Genomic DNA, 24,834 nt, shown 5'->3' on the forward strand with positions numbered 1-24,834 from the left:
TCCGCATGGATGCGGGGCAGCGTGTGCGGGACAGGCAGCGCTCAGAGCCGAGCAGCGGCACATCAGCTCTGCCGTTCTGTCCCCGCCGGGCTCGGCACATCAGCGCGGTGCTTTCGCACGGGGCGCAGCCAAGCTGCCTGCAAAGCCCTGGCTGGGGAGCGGAGCAGGGCTGTGCTAGCGGCTCTGCGGGTTCTCTCTGAGCATCCCCTGCAGGCAGAGTTTGCTCAACTAGTTGAACTGGCTCTTTCTGTCTTGTTTTTTTGGCAAACGAAGAATTTCCTTCCTGATAAAACGAACGGCGGGCGCCCCGATTGGGCGTCGTGATGGAGAGGATGTGACATCAGGCACATCTCTCGCTTCGCTGGATCGCTGGCTGCCTACCAGGGCAGCCCGGGAGCTGTTTTGTTAAATCCCAACCCAGGTACTCGAGTTTCTGCTCAGAGAGCCGCCGGCACCACGTCCCGGGCTGCTGCAAGGGCTGCTCGACTCATGCGTGCAGAGTCTGCTCCAGAGATCAGTCCGGCCGCTGGGGGCTCACCGGGAACGATGGAATTTGAACTCTGGAAACCAACCACAAAGTGAAAAAACAGCAGTTGGGCAGCCAGGGCTGAGATGGATGATGAGAGAACAAATCAAAATGCCAGCAAATCGCAAGGAGCTGGAGGCCAGGCATCTGCAGCGTCTCCATCGAGCCCGCTGATGAGGGGTAAGTGACACTCCTGCCCCGCCGCAAGGCTCAGCTCTGCCGGAGGCACCGAAGGCTAAGGGCAGGCTCGGTGGCTGCTGCTCCCTGTGTCCTGCTTCCAGGACAGGTCCACAGTCAGTCCCACAAAATACCCCCATGCCTTTGTACTTCTGAGAGGATTTTAAAAACCTATTTCTGTTTGATACTGAAATTTTGGTTGTTTTTCTTGTGTATCATAGAAGATTGTTTGATTTTGTACTGCAGTATGTGCAAGCAGAAACAAATGCAGCACTTGGACTGCAGCACACTGCAAAATCAGTTGCAATGTGGCATGTTTGACTTAAATTAGTGCCAGCAGGAATCTCAGCACTGGCTTAACTCCTCTTTTTTCTTTTTCTTTTTTCTTTTTCTTTTTTCTTTTTTTTCTTTTTCCCTTTTTCTTTTTCTTCTTTTTCCCTTTTTCTTTTTCTTTTTTCTTTTTTCTTTTTCTCTTTTGCTTTCTTTTCATTCCCTTCCTCCTTATTTTCCTTCTGTTTTTTCTCCTTTCTGTTGATTATTTTAATTGTTGCTTTTATTTTTTGTCTTCTCTTTCTTCTTCTTTTTCTTTTTTCCTTTTTTCCTTTATCTTTTATCATTTCCCCTTGTCTTGAGGATGAGCAGACCTAAGTAGTGTTGTTTGGGCTGAGCCACCAACCCTACTGGATTCTTCTGCAATGGCATTGTTGTGACCAATGCTGTTGTGGGCACATAACAGTGAAAAGCTACTCAGACAAATGGCCTCACTCTGGCCCTTGCTCTCTGTCTGGCCCAGAGCCACTGAAAATACGACATAGCAAAAAAAAAAAAGTAATTTAACTTCACATCCTTAGCTGGATGTGCTCCATGTAGCTCTGTTTCTATGAAGTTACTCCTTCATCTAATGGTGAGTGCAGAGGGAACGAGGTAAATTCAGAAAATGTGACTTTACGCTGTCCTCACTCCTTTTCTGGGCTGTTCAGAATGTTTCCATCAATACCAAATAGAAAATTAAGACCACAAAACCACCATGCAAGGCTGATCAGTCTATATGCAGTGTAGCCTGCCTGTCCTCATGTGTGTCACATATGTACAGCCTGAGGCTGGGGTGAGAGGGAAGGCACAGAGATATTACTAACAGTAGGAATAGAACCAGTGCACACTGGAGATGAGGTCCAGCAAAATGGAGGGTGGAAGGAGAGAATCCCACATGGCACACTACTGGACACAGATCATTTGGTCCTTTTAAAATTAGAGTTCAGTCCATTCCTTTTGTGTCTGCCTGTTCCTTAGTGGAGTCAATAAACTCTGCTGGTAATTTCCAGCAGGAATGTATTTGGCTCAGGCTATGTATATCACAAACTTTAAGGGAGGCCTTTGCCTATGAAAAACACCATTTATAATACTGTTCTGTATAGAGCCTTAGGCATTTGTGTCTGCAAATATGAATGCAAGAGCATACCTTCACTGGAGGGACTTCAGAGCCCCTTTCAAGCTGCACTGTGCGTGAGAGGCATGGAAGGAAACCAGCCTAGGGACAGGCATGGAGGGTGCAATGCCCTCACGTGGTCAGAGGTTGGAAAAAGTTGCTTCAGCCATCACCACGAAAACCAGTGCTCTAGAAAGGTCCTGTGAAAGCTCTGTTGTGCACAGGGAGCAGCCAGAATTTGCGTGCATGGTTATTACTATAAGGCTCCCTCTGCATACACCACCCTGCCAGTCATGTTCCCAAGTGATGGCAAAGCGATCAAATATAACCAGAGGTTTAATGTAACCCCTGGGCTGGCTGGAGTTTTCTGCAGTGGAAGGGGAGCTAGGTGACCCAATGCCACTGAAAGCCAGTGGGATTTGGATGTCTAGATGCTGAACAGCTGGGGTCTGACTCAGCCTCCTTGTGGACTAAGGTGTGGGTAAATTTCAAATTTGGACAAATGATCTTGTTTCTCTGTGAAAGAGCAGTTGTAGATATTTTTGACAATCAGGAATCCTTGTTGCAGCGGTGGTACATACAATGAACACAGCTGTGTCCCCCACATACACCCGCCATGCTACTTCACACGCAGCTCTGGTGGGCAGTATTTTGAGCACGTTCGTGAAAGTCACTAGTTCAGGATTTTGAAAGCCCATGGTCAGCTGGAACTGGCATTTGCTTAGGCCCTAATAAAATATAAATACAGATCTTTTATATTCTGACGGTGTGCCTCCTGTGAAGTGTAAAAGAGGGCAGTGAGACATGGAAATCCACTGCACCTCCCTCTTCTTCCAGGCAAGAAACATGAGTTCCAGCCTGCAGCGGGCAGAAAATAGAAATATTGTCATTTGCCAGGAGGTGATGCCCTGGGTCAAGAAACTGGGGAAATCTGCCTTCCCTTCCAGGGGGCTTGCCTCCCTGGCATTGCTTCAGGGTAGAGGTGTTTGCTGCAGATGGAGGTAGGGCAGGAGAGACATCAGCCTGGGGCTGTGCAGTTCATGGCAGCAGATCTGGAATTATGCCATTGCAGTTAGTCATCAGTCAGGCTTTTAATACCCCTCTTCCCAAGTCATCCAAGACTGGTGTGATGGACTCCACAGGACTCCACTTCCACCTAGGATGAAACACTCAGTTTCTCTCTGTTACAGAACTCCCAGCTAGATTACATGTTAGCACATACCTCTTTTATTTTTCACTGACATCTTTGATGCTTATATGGCCAATCTTTTAATTCATTGTTAAGACTTGAAAAATAGCAAGCTAATGGCTAGTCCACAGAGGGCTGGTCTGTCTCTTTTTAGAGTTTCAGTAGAAACCTGTCTTTTCTCAAGCAAGGACTGAATGGATCAAATCCACACATGGATATGTCCCTCTTAGTAATCAGAATTCTGACATGATGATATCACAGGTTGGTAGATTGCACAAATGCCTGCCTGTATTTGTGTAGTCAAAAAAAGTTCAAGTTGCAGCTCAAAAAACTTGTTCTTCAATCTAGATTTTTAGAATTTCTATAAATATACTTCCCTTATAACTCATGCAATTTAGGCAGTGGCATTAGTTTCTAAATGAGGAAAAGCTTTTTACATACCCTGGAAACACAACCACCAGTAACAGGCAGGATCAGCAAGAACAACAGCACAGTCAGAAAAGCATCAATTTGACACACATCACTTAGAGCAAAGCTATTTTAATCAGTTAATAGTACTGTGCTTTAATAATTGTAGCCCTAGTTTGACTGTCCTTATGAACCAGAATCACAGCTTCCAGAACTGGCTGTCCATTTGCTAAAGCCAAAGGATGTTTGTGAACTTAATGATTAACTGTGTAACTGTTGTGGGATGCAGCCATGGAACATAGAAGGAGGCATGCAGAGCTCAAATAATGCTAATAACAAAGAATACAAATTTCTTTAAAAGCTAATTCATAGACTCATAGCCTAGTTTGGATTGGAAGGGACCTCTAAAGGCTGTCTAGTCCAACACCCCTGCAATGAATAGGAAGACCTTCCACTAGACTAGCTTGCTCAGAGCCCCATCCAACTTGACCTTGAATCTTTCCAGGAATGGGACATCTACCACCTCTCTAGGCAACCTGTTCCATTATTTCACCATCTCATTTTTATATCTAGTTTAAATACACATTCTTCATATTTAAAACCTCTATGATCATCAGCTTATATGTAAACATTATTTTAAAGAATTATAGTGGCTTATTAAGGTTTTTGCTGAAGGCAGACTTCTCACTGTTAAGGATTCCATTCCAGGCACGTGCTCTGTTATAGTCCCTGAGAACCTCAGCAACTCAGCCAGCAACTTGGTCACTGGAGTTTTCTCAGTAGTTAGTGGAAGGAGAGTGGGACATCTCCAGAGAGCAGCAAAATGTCTTTCCACAGGAAGCTGTGTGAAGTGCCCCCTGTAAAGGCTTCCCTTCCATCCCAGGGGGAACCTGGGACATTGACATAGAGCAGACACTATGTTTTGAATGCTGGGATGTAAATATCTCCCAGAGGGATTATTGCTGTCAGCTGGCTCTGAACCATAAAATCTGTAATACTGGAGATCTCCCTCTATTAATATTGCATGGTATATATGTGCTGTACCTCACTTTGTGGTTTCAGCAATGCAGAGGACACACCCATTACTTAAAACGCACCACTCATGCCAGACACTGAAAACTGAAAGACAAAATCAACAGGTAGCACAATTTGTCTCCTTGTACTTTGGTCCCTTCTCTTGCCAAGTGTTGTTGACTCTAGTCCAGCTCTGAGCAGGGGTAAATGACTGATTAGCCAAACGCTCTTCAAAACATATTCCTTTTGAGATAATTGCTAAAATGTAATAAGCTTTGTGAAAACAAAGGCACTGGAAATAATTCGAGGAGAGGGACAAGCTCAGCCAGAGCCAGGTGATGTTCTGCAAATCCCTTTCCTGTCTTCTGAAGGGGAGTGTAGCTGCACAGTGCAAACATGGGATGAGTTAAAAACACACCCACAGAGAAACCATCTTCTTGTCTGTCTCCCTCACAGCATCTGCTCCAAAGAAATCTTGGCAGCTCAAATAAAGTAGAAGAGAGGTCACACAGTTGAAGTAAAGTATGCTAGTGAAATAGAGTTTTTAGCCTTTTTCCTGTCTTTGTTTTCATACAGACTTTGTTTCAGACTGGTCTCCTTTACATGAGGCCTCTATCCATGGGCGTCTGCTTTCTCTGAAGAAACTCATTGAACAGGTACCTCTCCGCTGGGTTCATGTGGTCTCTTCAGGGTTTGTTCAGTGGATGAATGTGGCCCTTGCTTTACTATGAAACTTCCAGGATGAGAAAATCACGTTAACCAGGCCACAGTGAAATCTGCATGCAACAGGCTTTTTGTTTCTACAATCAGTTCCTTGCCCAGCACAAGCTTTGTACACTAATTTGATGATGTACTGAACTATCCTGGGTGATACTTCAACTCTGGTACAGGCAATGGGACCCTGATCACTGGGATCTCTGCATGGCTGCGGGCAGCTCCTCTGCAGCTCCTGTGCATGCCTGTGAGCAGTTTTTGGTGACCAAGCTGAGGGCCAGCTCTGGACGCAGGCATGGGTCTGGCTGAGGCTTCAATTCAGTCACCCAGACATTTGTTTCTGAAGTGCCTGAGCATATCCAAAGGCTGTGGTCCCACTCCAGAAGGTCAGGGATAGGTAGAAGTGATTTCTGAACCTCACTGCTCTGTTTCTTCAAAATCTTTGTGTTAGTTGTGAAGCTGGTGGAAAGGGAAGGGGCATTGGAGACTCTTCCAGCTTAGTCTTCTGGAGCACCAAGATTGCTAGAAACAAAAGATCTTGTAGAATCAAACCAATGTTTCCAATGCATTTCTTTCCATCAGTGGGTGCCTTGAGGCAAAGAGCAGAAAACACTTCAAGAGCATTTCAGGATTCAGCCCAGTCAAACAACCACAGACTCAGTGGGCGGGAAGTCAGAAGACTTGAGCGGTGATAGAAAAAGGCAGCAGTCACTACCCTGACAAGAACTCCAGTAGCAACTTTTCATCATTTTCTTTTATTACAGACTTTGCTATCCACCGTGTAGTAAAATCCTGCTGAGGTCCTAACAGGATGTATTGTCCCACTGGACAATCCACTAAGTTTTCTGTGCTGGTTATCAGTGTGTAGAAGGCATGACCTCGGGTATGCTGTGCCAGTATCCACTCTGGCCAAAACATCACAGCCCCTTCATCCCCTTCATCTGCTTACTTTTTGAGCTGAATAGCTCTAGGCAGTTGAGGAAGGTCTGATTACATAAAGCTTTAAAGACAGAAGGGATTTTTTTTATTGTTGGTTTTTGTATGGTGGTTTTAGTAGTTGGTTGTAATGATATTTTCCATTATCTTATCAGGGGAGTGATGTCAATCTTGTTACAGCAGACCAGGTGTCTCCTCTCCATGAAGCCTGCCTAGGGGGTCATGCTGCCTGTGCCAGTGTCCTGTTAAAACATGGTGCTCAGGTGAGTATGTGATGGACAGACCACTGTCTCTAGTGTTAGTATGGTGTATTACCACACTTTAATGCTAAGTGATGTCATGGCAGAATGCCTCTGTGATTTACACTCTGTACTTAGCTCTGCTTAAGGTACTTATGAAATGCACTTCCTAATAAAGCAATCCAAAAAGCACAGATAGGAGCAGCAGTTATTACTGTTCTTTAGATGAGGATGAGGTTTTACAAGAACATGGGGAAGTTCATCTTGCAAAGGATTTATAATCCTGCAGCAGTTAAGGGTGTGTTTTATTTTATGCATGCATGAATCTTACCAGTATTAATATGCAGAGTCTTAAGTAGAGACATAGGAATGTTAGGATCAACCGACAATAAAATGGGAAGAAAATGGAAACAAGCTGCAAGTAAGATGGTGAAATGGTATCTCATGGCCACTGCTTTTCAAGCTAACATCAAAATTATAACAAATAAGAAAATTAATTCATACATATGTTACCTTACCATACATTACCTTTCAGTTTAAAATTAAAAAAAAAAAAATTAAAATAAGGAAGGGCTGCACACTTTCAGCCAAAAATGGACTGTTTCACGAGCGGGCTAGGGGCAGGTGTGTTTCAGCTAAGATAACTGAAAAATGGGCATACATTTAGCTTGGTAACTCCTGAGAGACCCTGGAGTGGCACTGATCAATTTTATTTATTTTTTTTTTTCAATAAGAGAGACTTGCAGGCAATTTACAAAAAATGCTTTTTTAATGATCATTTTAATGAAAATTTGTAGTCTTCAGAAGCAGTGGGGAGTTCTGGCATGGAATTAAATTAAAAATTATTGAGAACCCTATTTTCTGCTGAGAAACTGGTTAATTGTCATTAATTCTGAAATAATGCGAAGACTAAAACAATTGCCTGATTATTTTCCACCAGGTGAATGGAGTGACTGTTGACTGGCACACACCATTGTTCAACACTTGTGTCAGTGGCAGTGTGGCTTGCTTGAATTTACTGCTGGAGCATGGAGGCAGCCTACAACCACCCTGTGACCTGGCATCCCCCATCCATGAAGCTGCTAAGAGAGGTAACCCCACAGGCATCAGCCCTCCTCCTTTCCATGTTGCTAGCAGCATGTTGAAGTGGAAGAGAGAGATAAAGAAGATAATTTTCTTGTCTTGGGTAGTGTAAGATGCCTTGCTAATTGGTCTCATCATGAGGGGCGAAGTTCTTCCCACCTCTATTGCTCATCAAGGGCAGGTCAGCTCAGCTATCAGATCCTCTGAGTTCACACGGTGACACCTGGAAGGGGAAGCATTGTCCAAGTCAGCTGCCTACAATGTGGACATTTGAGGGAGAAATCTGGCTGATCTTCAAAAGGAGTGGAGAGAAACACTGAGTGATTCATCTCACCTTCAATAGACATCTGAAATGAGTCAGATAAAATGTGAGGGCTTTAGCCCGTGAGGCTTTAGCCTGTTTTGCTGAACGCGGCTTTGCAGCTCCTCTTTTGCTGGCTGGATCCACTGGAGTGGATGAAAGTTATTACACTACCATCTCTTGACAAAACATTGAATCTTTGCCAGACTACACTGCTGCAACAGAGAATTTGCTGGAAAAAAAAGCCTGATTTCTGTGAGTTGACTCTTCCTTTATCCCTTTTAAGGTCATGTGCAATGTGTCGAACTCCTCGCATCCCATGGGGTAAATATAGATCACAACATCAAGCACCTGGGTACTCCTCTTTATGTAGCATGTGAGAACCAGCAACTGAACTGTGCCAAGAAGCTGCTTGAGTCAGGTAAAAACAAAAATAAAGAATGGGGTACTTTCATTTCCTGCAACATCTATCTTTGGATTATCTTTGCATCAAAGATTTAGAGGAGCTCCTGCTTTGGAACCTGGAGATGTTTCACTCATAATAGCAGCCCTGGGTTAAATGTGGTAGCAGGGTGATCATGGTCTTCCTGACCCAGGAATTCAGCTTTATAGCTCCCAACAAAATGATGCGTGATCCTGGATTTCACATGGCTGATTGTGCCTGGAACAGACTATTCTTTCCAGTGTACATGCATATGATGCTGCAGTTATTTGAAGTGGACAGGAAGAAATTGAATTTTTTTATTTTACTCCCTCTTTACCCAAAACAATTGGCTCAGCCACTTATACATAGTATTTCTGCAAACACGTTTTACATTCCAATGAGTTCATAAAAAGTTCAAGACACTTCCAACACAGAAGAAGGTTCAGTACTATATGCTTTGCATCACACAAACCTAGCTGTAAGTCTAAACACTTGGATAATTACACAAAACTGTTTCTTCTTATCTACAACAGTACAGTTCTTCTAGCCAAATGGGCCATGTAGCCTAAAGTAGCCACATAACTGGTACAAAAATGATGGATCAACAAAGCTACTTTAGAAAAAACAAGCAAAACCCATATATATCACCTTTTAGGTAGGTCACTGTTTAGTACAATGACCTTTTTTGAGAAGTCAAATACAAATTAATCTAAACATTAAATGTTTGGCAACTATTTTCTTTTTTCTCCTAATATTTTTTTGCTGCCTCCTATATATGGGAATGTGTACTATAAAAACATTATAAATAGTTTTGAATTAGTTCTGAAGCTCACCTTTCTTAGGGTGCTTTAGGAGCCATTATTCCGGGGTAATGAATGGGGGAACTCTGATCAGGGGTGTTTATGCCCTCTTCTACCAAGCGCCTCTAGAATTTTCCATCCTTGCATTTTTTCTCTAACAGATACTTTGTCATTTGGAAATCCCACCAGCTTAAGCCTCCAGTACAGAGCATGTTGAAATCCTGCATGTATTTTATGGGATGGGAGGCAAAGGTGGGCTATAGGTGGAACTATATCTTTGTCCTGCTTCAAAATATCCATGGACTGGGCTGTGGGTGAAGGACTTCCTCATGCACTGCTCCTCTGGGATCATTTTCTTAGTCACAACCCCACTGCTTCTCAACCAGTGAGAGCTGTACTTGTGCAAATTGTAGCACCAAGCCCCCGTGTAAAGGAGTCCACCTCTGGGTGCAGACTACAGCATTTGTGTGTTATTCAGAGAAATAGCAGCTAGTGCAATGAATGAAAATAAGCTACTGTATAGTGATTGTTCTTTGTCATTATTCTTTGTCTTCTCTTATTGTTCAGGAGCAAATGTGAACAGCGGCAAGGGCCTGGACTCCCCTCTGCACATGGCTGCCAGGAATTGCAGTGTGGAGCTGGTGAAGCTGCTGATTGACTTTGGAGCGGACATTTGGGTGAAGAATGCTGAAAACAAGAGGCCAGTGGAGCTGGTCCTACCTGGCAGCCCAGCTGGCCAGCTGTTCCTGCAGAGAGAAGGTGCCCCTTAGAGCTTGTGTTAGGGAAACCCCACACAGACTGTTGCACAAGGCTATGCTATTTCAGGTCGCTAGCACTAGAAAACTGGGAATAGCTCAGCTTGCCTCCACTTGCTGACATAGGGACATTGTTCAAGTGCTAGAATACAGTGGTGCACTAACTTTCTAATGGTAATAAAAATAACCCACCTTGAACCTCCAGATTTTGAATCTACTGCATTAGGAAGCAATCGTATGGATCTTGCCATATGATGCAAAATAGAGTTTAGGGTGAATAAACAAGTGAAAGATTCCTTAGAAATTAATGGTAGGTTTTTTCATTACCTAAAACATTGAATTTAGTGAGAATCTGTCAGTTCCCTTGTGTCAGACAGCAGTAGGCCCAGGAGGGTTCTACAGAATGTGCTGACAAATGCAGGCAGCAAATCACCTCTGATGGGAATTGAGGCTAGGTGGTGAGGGTGAGGTTTGGGATCTCTGGTTATACAGTATGCCAATGGCCAGGTTTGTCTCAGCACAAATGCATAAATGCAGATTTGCAACCCTAAAAATTTGAATGCATGTAATACTAAAAAAAAGTATATTGAAGAACTTGTTTTTTTAATTCTTTGCCCTTTACTCTTATTCTTGGGCCAAGCTTTTACATAGATGCAAAAGTATCTTTAAAATGAAACACTAGATGATTTTTTTTTTTTGACATTAAGGAAAATTGTGCTGGAATAATATAAGGAATTATATATTTATATTCATTTATGCACTAGACTTTCTTTAAAGACCAACCTTACGTGCTGAATATTACAGCAGTGTCAAACCATAAGCTTAAACTCTAGGAAGTGCCTATTTTGTACTTGTAAATTAAATAGTTCAAGGTAATTTTATTTTATTTTATTTTATTTTATTGATTATGAAATCTTTAATGAAGTATGGAGAGAAATGCTGCTTACTATTATTGAGGGAAGTTAGAATAAGATCTCTAGTGTCTACTCATCATGTCCTTTAGATTTTCTCATTCAGTCAGCAAGCTATACACATTACTAAATAATCTGGATTTTCATTGTTTTAAACAAATTGGTGATGGTGTCATCCATGCCAGTTACATGTCGATGAGATTGTTGTCATAGAAAGGTAAAATTGGAATAACAAAGTGATGAATCAAGCCATGCTTGAAATAATAGCATGAAAGTAGCATGGAAACAACTGTGCTGTGCATGTTATGCATGAGCAACATATATTTAGTTTCCCAGCCTAATCTATGGCACACAGAGCAGTGATCTTTTTGAGTTCCAGCCCCTGCTGCATTCGATTTGTGACTCCCATGGCACTGCATGTGTCCTGTTTATTTGAGATAGAAAAACATTTCAGACACACCCTGTGGAACTGGCCTGAGAAACACTGCTTGGGCTGAGCTGACAGCATGGGCAGTGAGGAACTCCTCTGAGTGAAATTCAGCAATCAAAATCAGAAACAATAAATGCCTGAAGGGTATTTTCCTGTGGAATAGTGTTTTTCTGATGTTTTCCAACGCGCCCTTCTCTGAGTGGGGTCATGCCTGCGGATGCTGATGTCTGGCTTCTTTGGCTGGCTGAACAATTGCAGTCCAGGAGAGTGGTGGAAGAGCTGCTCTGCCGCCCTGCTCCCATGCAAGGCTCCTCTCCCCCCACACCCCAGCTGCTGGAGCCCTGCAGCCCATGGCCAGGCAGGTTGCAGGAAGTGTGTTTGGAGAAGAGCTGGTGAGCGTGCTGACCCAGTTGCCCTTCCAGGACCAGTGCAGAGCAGGTGTAGTACATGTGGTGGTTCCCTTCCTAGCAGCTCACCATGCTGCTGGACCACGCCATACCCCGCTTACTTCTCAGGGACAGTCCTACATGTGGGTGGGAGAGTTAGTGAATGCTCCAAAAATGTACTGTGTTTTTGAACAGCGTTCTTGCATTTGCTAAATATTTTCCAGTGTAGTGTCACTGCTTGTGTTTTGATAAGCCTTCATGTTTTGGGTTTGGTTGTTTTTTCTTTTAATGGAAGCTTTTTTTAAATGAGATATTTGCAGGCAGAACATTTATCTGTGGGATCAGAGTCAAGCACAAGCGCAGTGTGATACTGCAATAGTTTAACTAGCCCCATATGCCCTGTTTTGTACCCAAGAACAGGGTAACAACTCATAAACTGGTTCCTAGCAGAAGGGTGCAGCCCTTTGCACGGCTCTTGCGATAGCAGAGCAGCTTTCAGCCTTGCAGAGCTGCTGGAGATGTGGTGTCCTTCCCCTGAGGGAAGTCTCAAAAGCTGATCAAAGCCGCCACCTCACCTCATTTTTGTTGTGGCCTCCCTTCCTTCCCTCTGCTCTGCAGGAGAGGGGGCACTTAAACTGTTCCCTACCATCTCACTCACCTCCCTGTCTCTTTCTGCAGAGTCTCTTCTTATGTCCTCCCCACTGCCTCCATCCAAACACCTCATCAGTGCCCATCCTCTTACCTGCCCTCCCACAGCCCCAGCCACCTTACACACTCATCACCTCTGTGCAATCAATGCTCTGGAGGGTTGAACACTGACAAGTGCCACAGGTAAAACTTCACATAGGATCTTCCTCTTCCTGAAAAGGATAAGTGACCCAAACCAGTGTATAATGCTATTATACTTAGATTTTTTATAAAGTGACAAAGATTCTTCAACAGGGCTCCCATCTATCAACATGGGACTGGTTAACGTGGAAGGTTTAAATAAAGAACTGTATAGTGTTTCTTTTGCTTTGTGTTCATCACTGTTATGAAACATGCCTCAAGGAAGCAATGAACTGAAAATTTTGATCTCACTGGGGGACTGAGAGGAGGGAAGGGCTTTTAAAGTAGCATCAATCATCTCTTCTCAGACAGTGCAAACATTTGTGCAGCTTAGAAGGGAAAGACTGCTGCTGCTGATGCCAGCTGAGTAATGACAGAGTGACTAGGCATGGACTGGACTGCAGGTGGGCAGGTGTCCTTTGGGGGATGCAGGTTTGACTTTTCACTGCTGAGAGTGAAAAGCTGGTGAGAGGTGGGTTGCAGGAGGTGGAGGGAGCAGTGATGCACAGCTGCTATTTCAGGTTTATAGTTTTGGCATTATAAAGCCATGTGTGTAACCTCTTCCCTGGATCTTTCTCCAGGGCCACTGTCCTTGATGCAGTTGTGCCGCCTGTGCATCAGGAAGTGCTTTGGATACAAGCAGCATCAAAAAATAACTGGACTTCTCCTCCCAGACGAGCTGAAACATTTCCTACTCCACATTTGATCCTTTTCATGTTCAAAATGGTGCCTTTAATAACAGCAAGGTTTGTTGACTCTTTTTTCATCACTAGTGTTGCCAATGTTTGCAATGATAATTTATGGTGATTTTTGGTCTCTAGTAAAGTTCGGGTCTAGGAATTACAGAACTGACCAACTTACTCAGTCCTCACTGCCATCATCCCCACCAAATCCATTTGGAAAGAAACAATCCTGCATGGTTGCATGGTGAAGCTTGGAAATGTGATGTGAGAGCCCCCTTGAAAGCAGAGAAAATTAGCATAACATTTTAAAATAGATCTCTTGATTCTCTGGCATAGTTTCAGAGGTCTTGTGGTTGACAACCCCTTCCAAAGAAAACACATATCCCAGCCCAGCACTAACAGCATTTCATGTAAACATTAGGCACACCAGGGTGAGCTACAGAGAGCTTTCTCTGTAAGCAGTGCTCACGCGCCTGTCATCTGTGAGGGGTGAGGGCTGTGCCCACACCACCACGGGTCAGGGGAGGGAACTCAACTGAACCCACTTGGCAAGTAAGGCAGAAGTTATTTATTTTCTAAGGGTATCACACTGCAGATAGATAAGCACCAACCAACAATCATCTGCATTTAGCCCAGCATCTGAAACAAGCGTTTCTGCCATGACAGCAAGTAGGTCACTGCTGATGTCAGCTCCCTACAGTGCAATAATAGTGGGGCAAAAGTTTTTAATTATCCATTAAAATCAACTACTCCTGATACTTTGAGACATAGAGGAGCTACACTTCAGAACTGCACATCTTCTCCTTGTAGCATGTTATTTTTCAAGGACACAGGCTAACAGGCTATCAGTAGCAGGCATTGAGTGCTCCCCATTTCTGCACTAAAATTAGGTGATATTTCCTAAGCATTTTTCAATGTGCATCAGAAAAACAAGTTTCTACACCCTTTCTCCACCCAAGAAAAAATTAAGAGTGAGATAATATTTTTTCTTAGGGAGTTGCTACCTCATTCATAGCATTTTCCATGGAAGTGGAAATAATAACACCTCTAATGTGTGATCATGAAACTAACAATGAAATCAAAGTCCATTCCAAATTTGAAAATTAGTGGACAATTTCTGCCCCCTGCTCCGTTGCTGAGCAGTTAGTGTATGACGTATGTGGTTCTTATTCCACTGAGCTCATAAGAACAAATATTTCCTCCAGCTAAACTTTAACACTGGGCATTTTTCTTTCCCTTTCAGAAACGGGTCCTGCTGCCCCAAGCCAAAGTGCAGTTGTGACCACTTGGGTGTTCTCCATGGAACATCAGATGCTTGATCTGTGTAGGAGCAAGGGTGCTGAGACTCCAGCTCTTCTTCCCATCACCCTGTTTCTTCTTGAGTTCTAAACCAAAGTGCATCTGCATCACCTGGGAGCAGCAGCATGCCCAGCTCACTGAGGGGCTGCCATGTCACCCCTGAGCTGAAGGGGCAGCCATGCATGTCCGTGCTTCTGAAGATCCTTTTCCACTTTGCTGTGGAGACTCCGTAAGAGTGGGCTGGGAGTGCAAATACTGATGTCATCACTGACACCCACAGTGAGAGATCCAGTCCTCATCTCAGAAGTGGAGAGACTGGCAGCCTTTGAATATATGAAAGCTTATTTTGGTGTTCACCACTGTGCCAGTGTGTGCAGTGCCAGCCTTCCTTGTGCATGTGGGAAGTTAAAGAGGAGAGATAAAATGCTACCTGTATGCTATTTGATGTAATTCACAATTAAAATCCTTGTCTGCACAATATATGGCTGCCTGTAAGTATCCAGTGTAGTGGCTGGATTCCTTTGTGCTGACCAAATACAGGACAGTTCTGTTTGGGTTGTGGGACACTAAATTATACCCTAATGGGACAAAATGACAAATGTGGTTAGGTCTGTAACTCCTCTGGTGATAGAGACACATGGGAATGTGTCACTTTTCTGACCCAATCCACCACACATATTTGAGCCATGTAAAAATTAACTGGCTGGTTTAAGGTGGCCTTCTATAATGTTTCCCTCCTGCCCAGGAAGAAAAGTAGACATCTGTTTTCACAGAGGTTGAATAAAAGCAGGTATCTGGGATGGGAAAGGTATATCCTCTAAAATCAGTGTCTTGGTTAAGCTGAATCTGCACTGAACAGGCAAGTAATGGACAATGAACCTAGTGGTTAACTTCTGGAGATTAAAGTGTGAAGAATCCCTGCTTTGGTGACACAGTGGAAAGCTGGAGATCCATCTTATTATATTCTAGATGATGAAGAAACATTTTTGTACATACTAATTTTACTTTTGCCTTTAGGCATCTTATTTTGTAACTTTAGGCAAAGGATTTAGAGGAGTAATGCTAAAACCAGGAGGAAGTTGCTCTGAGAACCAGGTGAGGGTGTTGCTTCCAGCTTGCTTTTCTTATGAAAATTTCATGGTATGACTCTGTTTACTTGAATTCCTCTGCCCAAGTGTAATTAGGATGAATTCTGTAAGCTCAGCTTGTATCATCTCACTGTGTTTACTTATTTATTTTCATAAAAATTGTGATCAACACTAGTGAATTACAGCTTTATGCATCAACACTTATTCAGTTATAAACTGTAAAAGTTGTACAAGGTGCAAACTGAATAAGATCATTATAGGTGAGGTTTGGATTTTTTTCTATATTTGAAACCATTCAAAATGTAATACAGGACTTAAATGATTGTCAGGAATATATTTTATCAGATTCTTTCCTATTTTTATGTTAACAGTTTAATGGTAGTTAAGCCATGGTTTTGTAGGATATTTTCTCAGAAATAAATAGTTTATACACTTTTGCTTGTTAGTTTTTAATTTATTTTTTTAAATGATAGCCCTAATTTTGTGGATTGAGTGATACTATGGAGTTTTGAATTCTAGTTGCTTGCAATCCCACCTGCAGGCAGGCAGTGAACAAAATAGTTTCTTCAAATATAACTATAGTAAAGATGAGACTAAAATGCCAATGCTGTGCAAATATTGCCTTTTGTTGATGTTTTAATGTAGAGCTGGACTCTTGAAATTCCTTCTTTCCTCACTTGAGGGTTAGTGAAAAGGAGATCGAGATTCCACAGAGTAGGAAAAGATGTAAATTAAGATGATCACTGTCTTCCGCTTGGTTTTGATTTTTTTTAAACTGATTTGCATAAGTTTGTTTCTCCTCCCAACTCAGCAAAAGGCACATGCAATGCTCTGGTGCAATTGTGTGTTCCTACACAGCAGGAACCCTTTACTGGAGGTGAGAGAGTGGTGGTCCCTGTGTGGTCAGAAGTCCAGCAGGTGTCTGTCAGTGCCCTTGGGTACGCTGTCGGGCTGGGGAGGTGTGGAAGGACAGTCATTCCCTCTCCGTTGGATGCAGCTCTGAGAGTCCCTGCCCACAAAGACCAGCTTAAAGGGCGAGGGCAGTGCCAGCAAATTGCTTTACAAGATGTTTCTGCTGGATACAGAACTGCTTATGGAAACTGTGGAACTAAGCCAACACCTCAACAAAACAAAACAATGGATTTAAGGGAGAAAATGATCTTTAGTGTTACTGGAATATGTCTGATGCAATAAATCTTTGCAGTTTCTAGGTGGGATCAGCCACATCCCAGGACACAGTTCTTCTTTTTGCAGTAGTGTGCAAAGGTCCATAGCTGTCCTGTCCCTTTCTTGTTGTTTTATATTTTCTCTTAACTGGAAACCACAGACATGCAAATCTAGTAAATGTAACGTACAGCTTAGGGGCGTATGCACAGAATGTCCTCTTGCCTGTCTGCTGACATGAATTCTTTTCAAGATGACTAAGAAGGAAATAAATTTTACTTTAGTAATTTAACAAAATGGGACAGACTGGCTGCAAAACAGCAGGTTAGTGGTGAAAAAGAGAGTACTTCTATGCCTAATATGGGATATGCTCAATTCCCATCAGACGCATGTTCTTGAGTATCATGGGTCTGAGACTTGATGCTCCTGAATCCACTTTTTCTTGCTTAACACATGCACTGTATTTGCCAAAATGGAGACTGCCTTGCTCAGCAGTTCCAGCCTGAATCCTGCAGGCTTTGGGTAAAAATTCCCAGGAGTTATTTCTATGCACATTGAGCAATTATTTGTCATTCCTTGACACATTGCTCTGCTCACTGCTCCAAGGGATACTCACTTTCATGCACCAGGCAACATTTGATGCAAAACTGCTCTCTAGGATGCCTAAGGGAGTCCACTTCTCTTTAAAATGACAGCAGTGAACTATTTCTGGGAAGAGAAATATTTCAAATTCTTATATCCTCATTCAACACAGTAACCCTTACTCAAGGCCTACCTCAGTGCTGCAGAATACCTGACTCATGTCACCATGCAACAAGGTCTTGTCTCTTTTCTATGCCAGGTGAAGCCTTGACTTTCTAAACTACTTCCCTTTGCACTTTTAAAGGTCTTGAAACTCATTAATCATCACTGATTCAAGTGACACAGCACTAGATTCATGGCTTTAGTGACTGTGAAGTAAAATTGAGTTTGTAATCTGTCAGCTGTCTCACTTCACAAATTAAACAGTGGAGTCTCTGCCGAGTCTACGGCTTTTGAAATCCCTGGAGCTTTTCTTTCTGTGGTTTGAAAAATGCAGCAGTAGCAGCTAAAGCAGCTCTTTGTCTCATGAAAGCACTGACTCTGAATCACAGAAGTTCATACAGACCTTGGAAAGATGTTATGAATAGGACAAGTATAGGCTTGTCTCTTTGTCATCGAGACCGCATTTTTATTACCTTATTTTGAGGAAAGGGAATTGCAGGATTTTTCTCTGATTATATAATTGTGCCAAAACAGAAACAGTTGGTTTTGGGAATTTCTGCATGGGGCAAAGCTCCCAGCAGCTGCTTTGCTCTCCCCAGGCCTCTCTTGAAAGAGCATCACCCCTGTGCTTGATTCAGCTTTTTCACCCTCCAGCCAAGCATAGTGACTGAGACTGACAGACTCTCTGTCCCTTACAACTGTATATACATTATTTTTCCTACAAGTTGGTAGGCAGAACCTCTGCTTTTCCAAGGCTCTTCAATGAGGACTATGGACATCCCTTTCTGAAATAACTCCGTCCACACCCATCGGTTCAGAATAGTTGACCAGTGTATTTCTGCTCCTCAGATAATCAGAGTGGTGAGCACAAGGTGCGAGCATTTCCTGACTTCCCTGGGATTATTTCTATTCACTTGTCTCATAGAAAAGATGGAGCACTGCTCAGGTTCTGAAAGTACCAGCTCAGTCCCTTTGTTTGCTGACCACTAGAAGGGGGCAATTTTGTCTGCAGCTCCCAGTCATTTTTTCAGTCAGCGAAACAACTGTAAACAAAACCTTTCCCTCATAGAGCAAAAGTTGAGAAGTAGCTTTTTCTCTCTTTCAAGCTATAATTGCTTTTATTATTTCTCAGACTAGAAAACAAACAAACACAACCCCAAACAGTTCAATCCATGGCAAGGAAATTGCTTATTTTTCGTGCAGGAACAGAAGGAAACACATGAAAAATATTGTCTACCAGTTGGGCTACTGGGATATATTTGTTAGAGGTGATGGAAGCAAGTACAGATTCCCTCCTAGAATGAAATAAATTCATTCTCTACCTTTGCTATCCCTGGTGCTTTGGGATAGATCCTTCTTGTTTTTGGTGAATCTAAGCCTTCCTCTTACCCAATTTATCTAGCAAGACTGTATGACTTCAGTTCACTAATATTTTCTCACTGATTGTGCCTCAGTACCTAAGGACATAAGACCAGATGTTTGGATTCGGGCATCCCTGGGGCAGGGACTGGAGCCATTGGTGACTGAAATGGGTCATGGGACAGGGGCAGGGGGAGCCCCAGGGGGCTGCCTTGGGGCAGTAAGTGCTGGTGGTGCCAAGCAAATTCTCAGCATCCATACCATCCATGAGCATGGCAAGAAATCCATTAATCCATTTTAATCCACCACATAATTTTTTGTATGCCTGATCCCCTCCCTCTTTGTCCTACAAGAGTTTCCAATTTTACCTAAGAAAACAAACAACTGTTTCTTAATCTCTCCACATTACTCCCTAGATAGTCCTCTCACCTCTGCCTCTGAGCCTCTCTTTCTCCCAGACCAGGCTCCCAGCCTCTTTAGCAACTCCATGGACAGAGATGTGGGTGACCAAAATACTGTGATTCTGTCTGTCTGTAAAACATGCATCCCCCATCAAAAAAAAAAAAAAAAAAAAAAAATCCAGACCCCAGAGCTACCTAATGTTTCCTGGCTTCTTTCCCTGAATGCCCTTCACCGTTTTTGAGATACTTGTCTGTTCTTGGCTCATGTATACAGACATCTGAGTCCAAAAGAAATACCTGATGCAAACACCCTCAGCTCAGTTCCTGGAGGGTTTTTGCATATGCTCTCCACTTTCAGTTACCTCATTCCATAACAATTACTGTAGTTGTTTTGAATGCTTATCCTGGATAAAAGGGGGACTGCTACGTGCAAAGCTCCAACAAAGGACACAGCACAGAGAGCTCCTCTTTTCCTGAGATATGAAAAGGGGGTTGTGCCTGATCCCTGTGCACAGTCTGGAATTTTTGTCTGTTATTCCGTGTGCCTGGACAGCTGAGCAGAGCAGTGGACAGGCATGGCATTTCTTTCCCGTTAAGCATGACAACGAAAAAGCCCCCAAACCCTATGAACCAGGACTGAAGGACAGAACATTGAGAGACGTGGGACAGGAGTAACTGGACACATTTCTGGCTCGAAGACTGAGATCGGGATCTGCTGCCTCACCCCTGCCACAGCAGCTCCCTCCCCAGCGCCGGCTGCTGCTGCCCCAGGCACAGGAGCCCTCCCGGGGGAGAAGGCAAGGGGCAGAAAATGGTCTGCCATGGGGACTGCCGGCCCCGCCGCCTCTGCTCAGTCCTGCGGACAGTGCAGGTTTAGCCAGCAGATGGCATCGCTGGCACACGGCTCTGCAGGAAAGTTGTGCGAGAGGAATAATCAGCGGAAACCTCGAGCTAGAAAAGACATGGTGCTGGGAGTGAATGCAGCCTCATGCTCACAAGGACCAGGGAATCTCCCATCATCGCCATTTCCATCTGAGAGTGATGGAAACTTTTATTTTTTGCTGTCCTACTTACTGCCCAACCTTTCTACATCGGTTGTCTGAAAGTGGCAGGATGCATACAATGCTCAGGGTTTGTCTTAACTGATAGATTAACTGTACTTAATGCTTGTCTTCCTCTTTTTTTGTGAAATCTAAAGTTTTTAGCATTCATACATACTGTGAAGAAACCACTGGAGAAGTCTGAAAAGAATGAACATAAGCGCTCTCAGTCCCTGGTTGTCAGTGATCTGTAATTAGAGGTATCCTGCAGCACTCCCGGTCTTTGAAGGGTCTGCTTAGGTTTTTACACAGCAGCTTGCTTAATATATTTTTCTTCTAACCTCCATTAGCACTCCACAGAAAAAAGATCAGTTCCAGAAAATGGAACATCCGTACCTACTGAAATTACATATAATTAACCAATTAGACACAGAAACCTGTCTCGGTTTTCAGAAGGAGTGCTTACTGGCATATAATGCCTTTCAAAACCCCTTCTCTCTTCTAGGAAAATAATTACTGTTGCTGGCTTCCTAATTTCACAGGCTGGCTGTTATAACTTTCTAGACAGCAGTTCTAAGCAAGAGTCCTTCCCGTAATTTATTTTGGGTGAGAATGATCCTTGGAGTCTTCTCCTAAAAATCATGCAGCACAGAACTTTACAAAGCCATTTGGTGTCACAGCCAGGGCTTGTCACGTCTGTGCCCCATGCTGTGCAGTGACTCTGATTTCAGGGAAGTGTCTTATTTCCATGTCCTCTCTAAAATATTTTGTTTATTCTGCTTCCCACAGTCTACAGCCCAGGAGATGTATGCATTGCATATGATGATCTAATTCAGCTCCATGTCGTAGAAATGAATGCCTTCACACACTGACTGCATATAGGCTAGGCCTCTTAAGTGTAATATATGCTGTGAGTTATCAATGCAGACTTTCACACATCCTTCCAGATAAGGTAATTTAGTAAGATATCCAAATGACTGCGTGGAGATGTGCATTTGCCTTTGCACAAATGGAGGCAGCTACTTTGACAGTCCTCTCATTTCTTTGAATCTTCTACAGGAGCTGCCTAGAAAATTGCAAGTATCAGCGAGTAAAACATTAGGGGGTAAGGATAGCATCACAAACTTGATGTGTTTGTGCTACCTCTGTTCAGCAAATTGCAACTAGTGGGTGTAAATATAGAGGGTGCACAGCTCCTTCACCCATCTCTTCTGTCTCCACAAAAGCCATGAAGAAAGGAGACTGGCGCTCTGCTTTGCTCTCTACCACCTGTATACCTCTGGAGTGTCTCTGTGAGAGGGGAATGATGCAAGCACTGGAGAGCTACTGGTTCATTTAATGCAGGTCCCATCTCAAACTGATGCATATTTTAATGCAAAACTCCAGCTATGGTCATCTTGAGACTGATGTTTCTTCAGGAGAGCTGTATTTTGTGTGCTGGTTGGTAACACAGTGCATGAGGTGTGGAAAGCTCACTTCATTTCACACATCAGCCTTTGAAGATACTTTGGCTGACAGTAAAAACATAGTGACTTAACTACCATTTTTGTCTTTACAGACTTCTGTTAAAGTGCAGATATTCAAATATAACCAGAGGGAAAAAAAGAAGATTTCTTGGTGGAGTTTAGTACAAATTGCTTCTGTTCTCATCTCTGATAATTTTAAGCAATTTTGTCTCCAAGATCCCACTGTTCCTTCCGCTAATGCACTTATAGACTCCTATCTGTGGAAGCACCTTGCCTCCTGGCTTCTTTTGCTGGCTCATTACTTGTATTTATTGCTGCATTTCTCTGAAGCAATTTCATTAAATTCTGCTTTATGGTTATCACAAAAATCTGCTGTTAGTATACAGTGCCCTTTCATGTTCACAGGAAGTGCAAGTTCATTCTGTCTCCTGAATTTTATTAATCTCTTTCAATCATTTAAAAATAAAAATAAAATAAACAACAACCAAAATCCAAACCAGTTAAGTTACTGCAGGATTTTGCCTCTTTCCATTAACAGCAAAATAAAGCTGATTTCCTGCAGCCTTGTGCTTTGAGCTATAAAGCTTTGGTGTGGATTACTTTTTTGAGAGCTATTATGATTGTCCACAGGCAGAACAAGTTCAGTAAAAATACCAGCTTCTGAATCTCCAAAGAAACATTCATTGGGGAAAAACTTGGAGCTCTTTGTTTGCAGCATTTTGTAGTTACCTAAGAGGCATTTATGTAACCTTCATCTCATGAAGGGTGACAGTTATCATTAATATTTTTAAAGTGCCACAATTATGAGGCATGAATGTGAAAATTGTTGAGGGAATTTGAAAACTATTTTGAAAGCAAAAGGCAGAGTAAAAAAAACCAGCAACCTAAAAAAACCCAAAAATGTCCTACACAAAGCTGAGAATTATGCATTGGCTCAAAGGTACTTTTACATCCACATCCAGGGCAAAAAAAACCCCAAAATAGACACCTGTAATTTTTGATAGCTATTCTTGATGCTTCAAAGGACACTGTCACAAAACTTCCCTTTACAACCAGATCCTCAAAGCTTCAGATGCCAGAGTACAGAAATTTTGTTTGGGCCAGAGTGTGAGGGAGAGGCCCTATGGTCTCATGGGTGGCCATCCCTTAGTCTAGTGGCATGTACACTACCTTATCTTGTTGCATTTTCAAACATATCTCTTTAATTAGTTTCAGAGAAGTCCCCACATTCCTCCTACTCCATGGTTCAAGGTGTACAAGGGTACCCTCCGTGTCTGTGGTAGTTCCTGGGTGTCACACAGCCAGCTTCCATGGCTACAGGGCACCTCCTTCCTCCAATGTGTGGGTGAGCTGGGGGTTTAGAGTCACATACCTGCACTTGCATGGTAGCATCTCATCCATATGCAAACACAGTGCACGATGAAACTGGAATTATGGATTCCCTGCAGGTGTTTCATAACTGCTAAGAAGAAACCCACAGTTGATTTGGCATCACTAAGGCTGAACAACATCTGGGTGTCACAGCACAGCCTGGTTTCTGCTCCACACATTGCCAACATCAGGTACCAGACTAGAGAATATTTTTTCTTCCTTCACACCACTGGGACTGGATTGTTCTTTTTCATAACAAGGAAGGGGGTTACAAAGTACCTGAAAGTCACCCGCCGAAGAGGCAAAATGGTGATTTGTGTACACCTGGAACAGCAGGATGGTCAGATGGTCAGACTGTAGATGTTATTCCAGCAACACTGAGAATCATAGGATGCTGTTCACAGCCCTTACCTATCTAAAGAGTCCGAAGTTTTTGTAGGCTTATTTATCCACTTGGTGGATGTGCAAGGAAAGGGTGTCAGAGTGCTGTTAAAGGGATCAGAACAATTTGGCAGTTTTGTTTCATCAATATTGGATAACATGCTTCTCCCAGAGAAGAGAAGTGAAAACATGTAGGCTGTCCTGGAAAAGGGGGTCTTGCACTGCCTTTACCAACTGCTCTGTGCATACTGCCAGGAGAGATACATAAACATGGCATTTAAAAAGAAGCACCCATACTGGATGTATTTTCTCTACATCCAGCCTGATTATCAACAACTTTCTTACAGTTACAGCTGAAATGAAAGCCAGCTGCGTATTAAGTATCTACAGTGTTATGCAACTTTAAACAGTTGCGGAAGAAAATTATAACATAAACCTCAAATGGGTATCCAAAATTAGGAATCTTGCTGTGACTCTGCTCCCTGATTGTACAGCAGAGACTCCTTGATGAGGAGCTACAGCAGTGCATTGACTAATGTTTGTGTCACAGCAGTGATCAGCCCTAAAGAAAAGCGCTGGATGAAATGAATAACCTTATCACCAGGGCATGGCTTGAGTAGCCCATGATGAATGAGGCAGAGTGCCAACACACTGAGCAATGAGAGGCAGCCACATTACTCCACACATATCTGCAGTGACAATGCAGGATCTAGGGGAAGAACAGCTATCCTATAGTTAAAGACCACAGCCGGATTCATAGGTCTAAGGAGACTGAACTGAAGCTAAAGTGACAGCCTTACTCCTAGCACTGCTCAGCTTTATAGGGATTCATCATGAAGTTTTAGTTGTTGTGTTTATAATTAGTTGATATGGGTTAGTAAGAAATGCACTAAAATGGAGAAAAAAAGAAGAAATTATTTCAAATTATTCCACTTGCTTCATGTGTGTTTAAAAAAAAATAGACTTTAAGGAAAGAATAGGAGTCATGAAATATTGGTGCTGCCTTTCACAGTAGTATTCAGGTTAAGTCCAGTAAACTTCCCACCCCTAACATCCAAAGCTCTCATCCAGTTATGTCTCCTAGAACTTGGTTCTTTCCTGAGGAAGACCAGCCCTGAGGGTGACTGGCTCCCAGTGTCTGCCTGGCTGGGTGGGTTGATCTGAGTTCTTGCCACAGCTCCTTACAGAGAAGGGCAGGAGAACCTCAACACATCTGTTTAATGGCCCACAGTCCCTCCTTTTCTTTATCCTTGGCTCATCTATCATCTTTGTTGTTTTGGCACCTGAGAAA

The 24,834-nt window shown here is 43.0% G+C and overlaps 1 protein-coding gene across 1 annotated transcript; it reads left to right on the top strand.

Annotated features, from left to right (window-relative positions):
• Nucleotides 1–326: 326 nt before the first annotated feature.
• ASB9 (ankyrin repeat and SOCS box containing 9) lies at nucleotides 327–16,052 on the top strand. The gene is made up of 8 exons (XM_042037511.1): nucleotides 327–706; nucleotides 5,317–5,396; nucleotides 6,546–6,653; nucleotides 7,570–7,720; nucleotides 8,300–8,434; nucleotides 9,805–9,996; nucleotides 13,129–13,293; nucleotides 14,474–16,052. The coding sequence occupies exons 1-7, from the start codon at nucleotides 613–615 to the stop codon at nucleotides 13,251–13,253; spliced, it is 885 nt and encodes a 294-aa protein (XP_041893445.1). The 5' UTR covers nucleotides 327–612; the 3' UTR covers nucleotides 13,254–13,293; nucleotides 14,474–16,052.
• Nucleotides 16,053–24,834: the final 8,782 nt, after the last annotated feature.

This window comes from Corvus kubaryi, unplaced genomic scaffold (assembly GCF_017639235.1).
Source record: "Corvus kubaryi isolate FWS band 111438036 unplaced genomic scaffold, C.kubaryi_AGA036_p1.0 133, whole genome shotgun sequence".
Taxonomy (NCBI): Eukaryota; Metazoa; Chordata; class Aves; order Passeriformes; family Corvidae; genus Corvus; species Corvus kubaryi.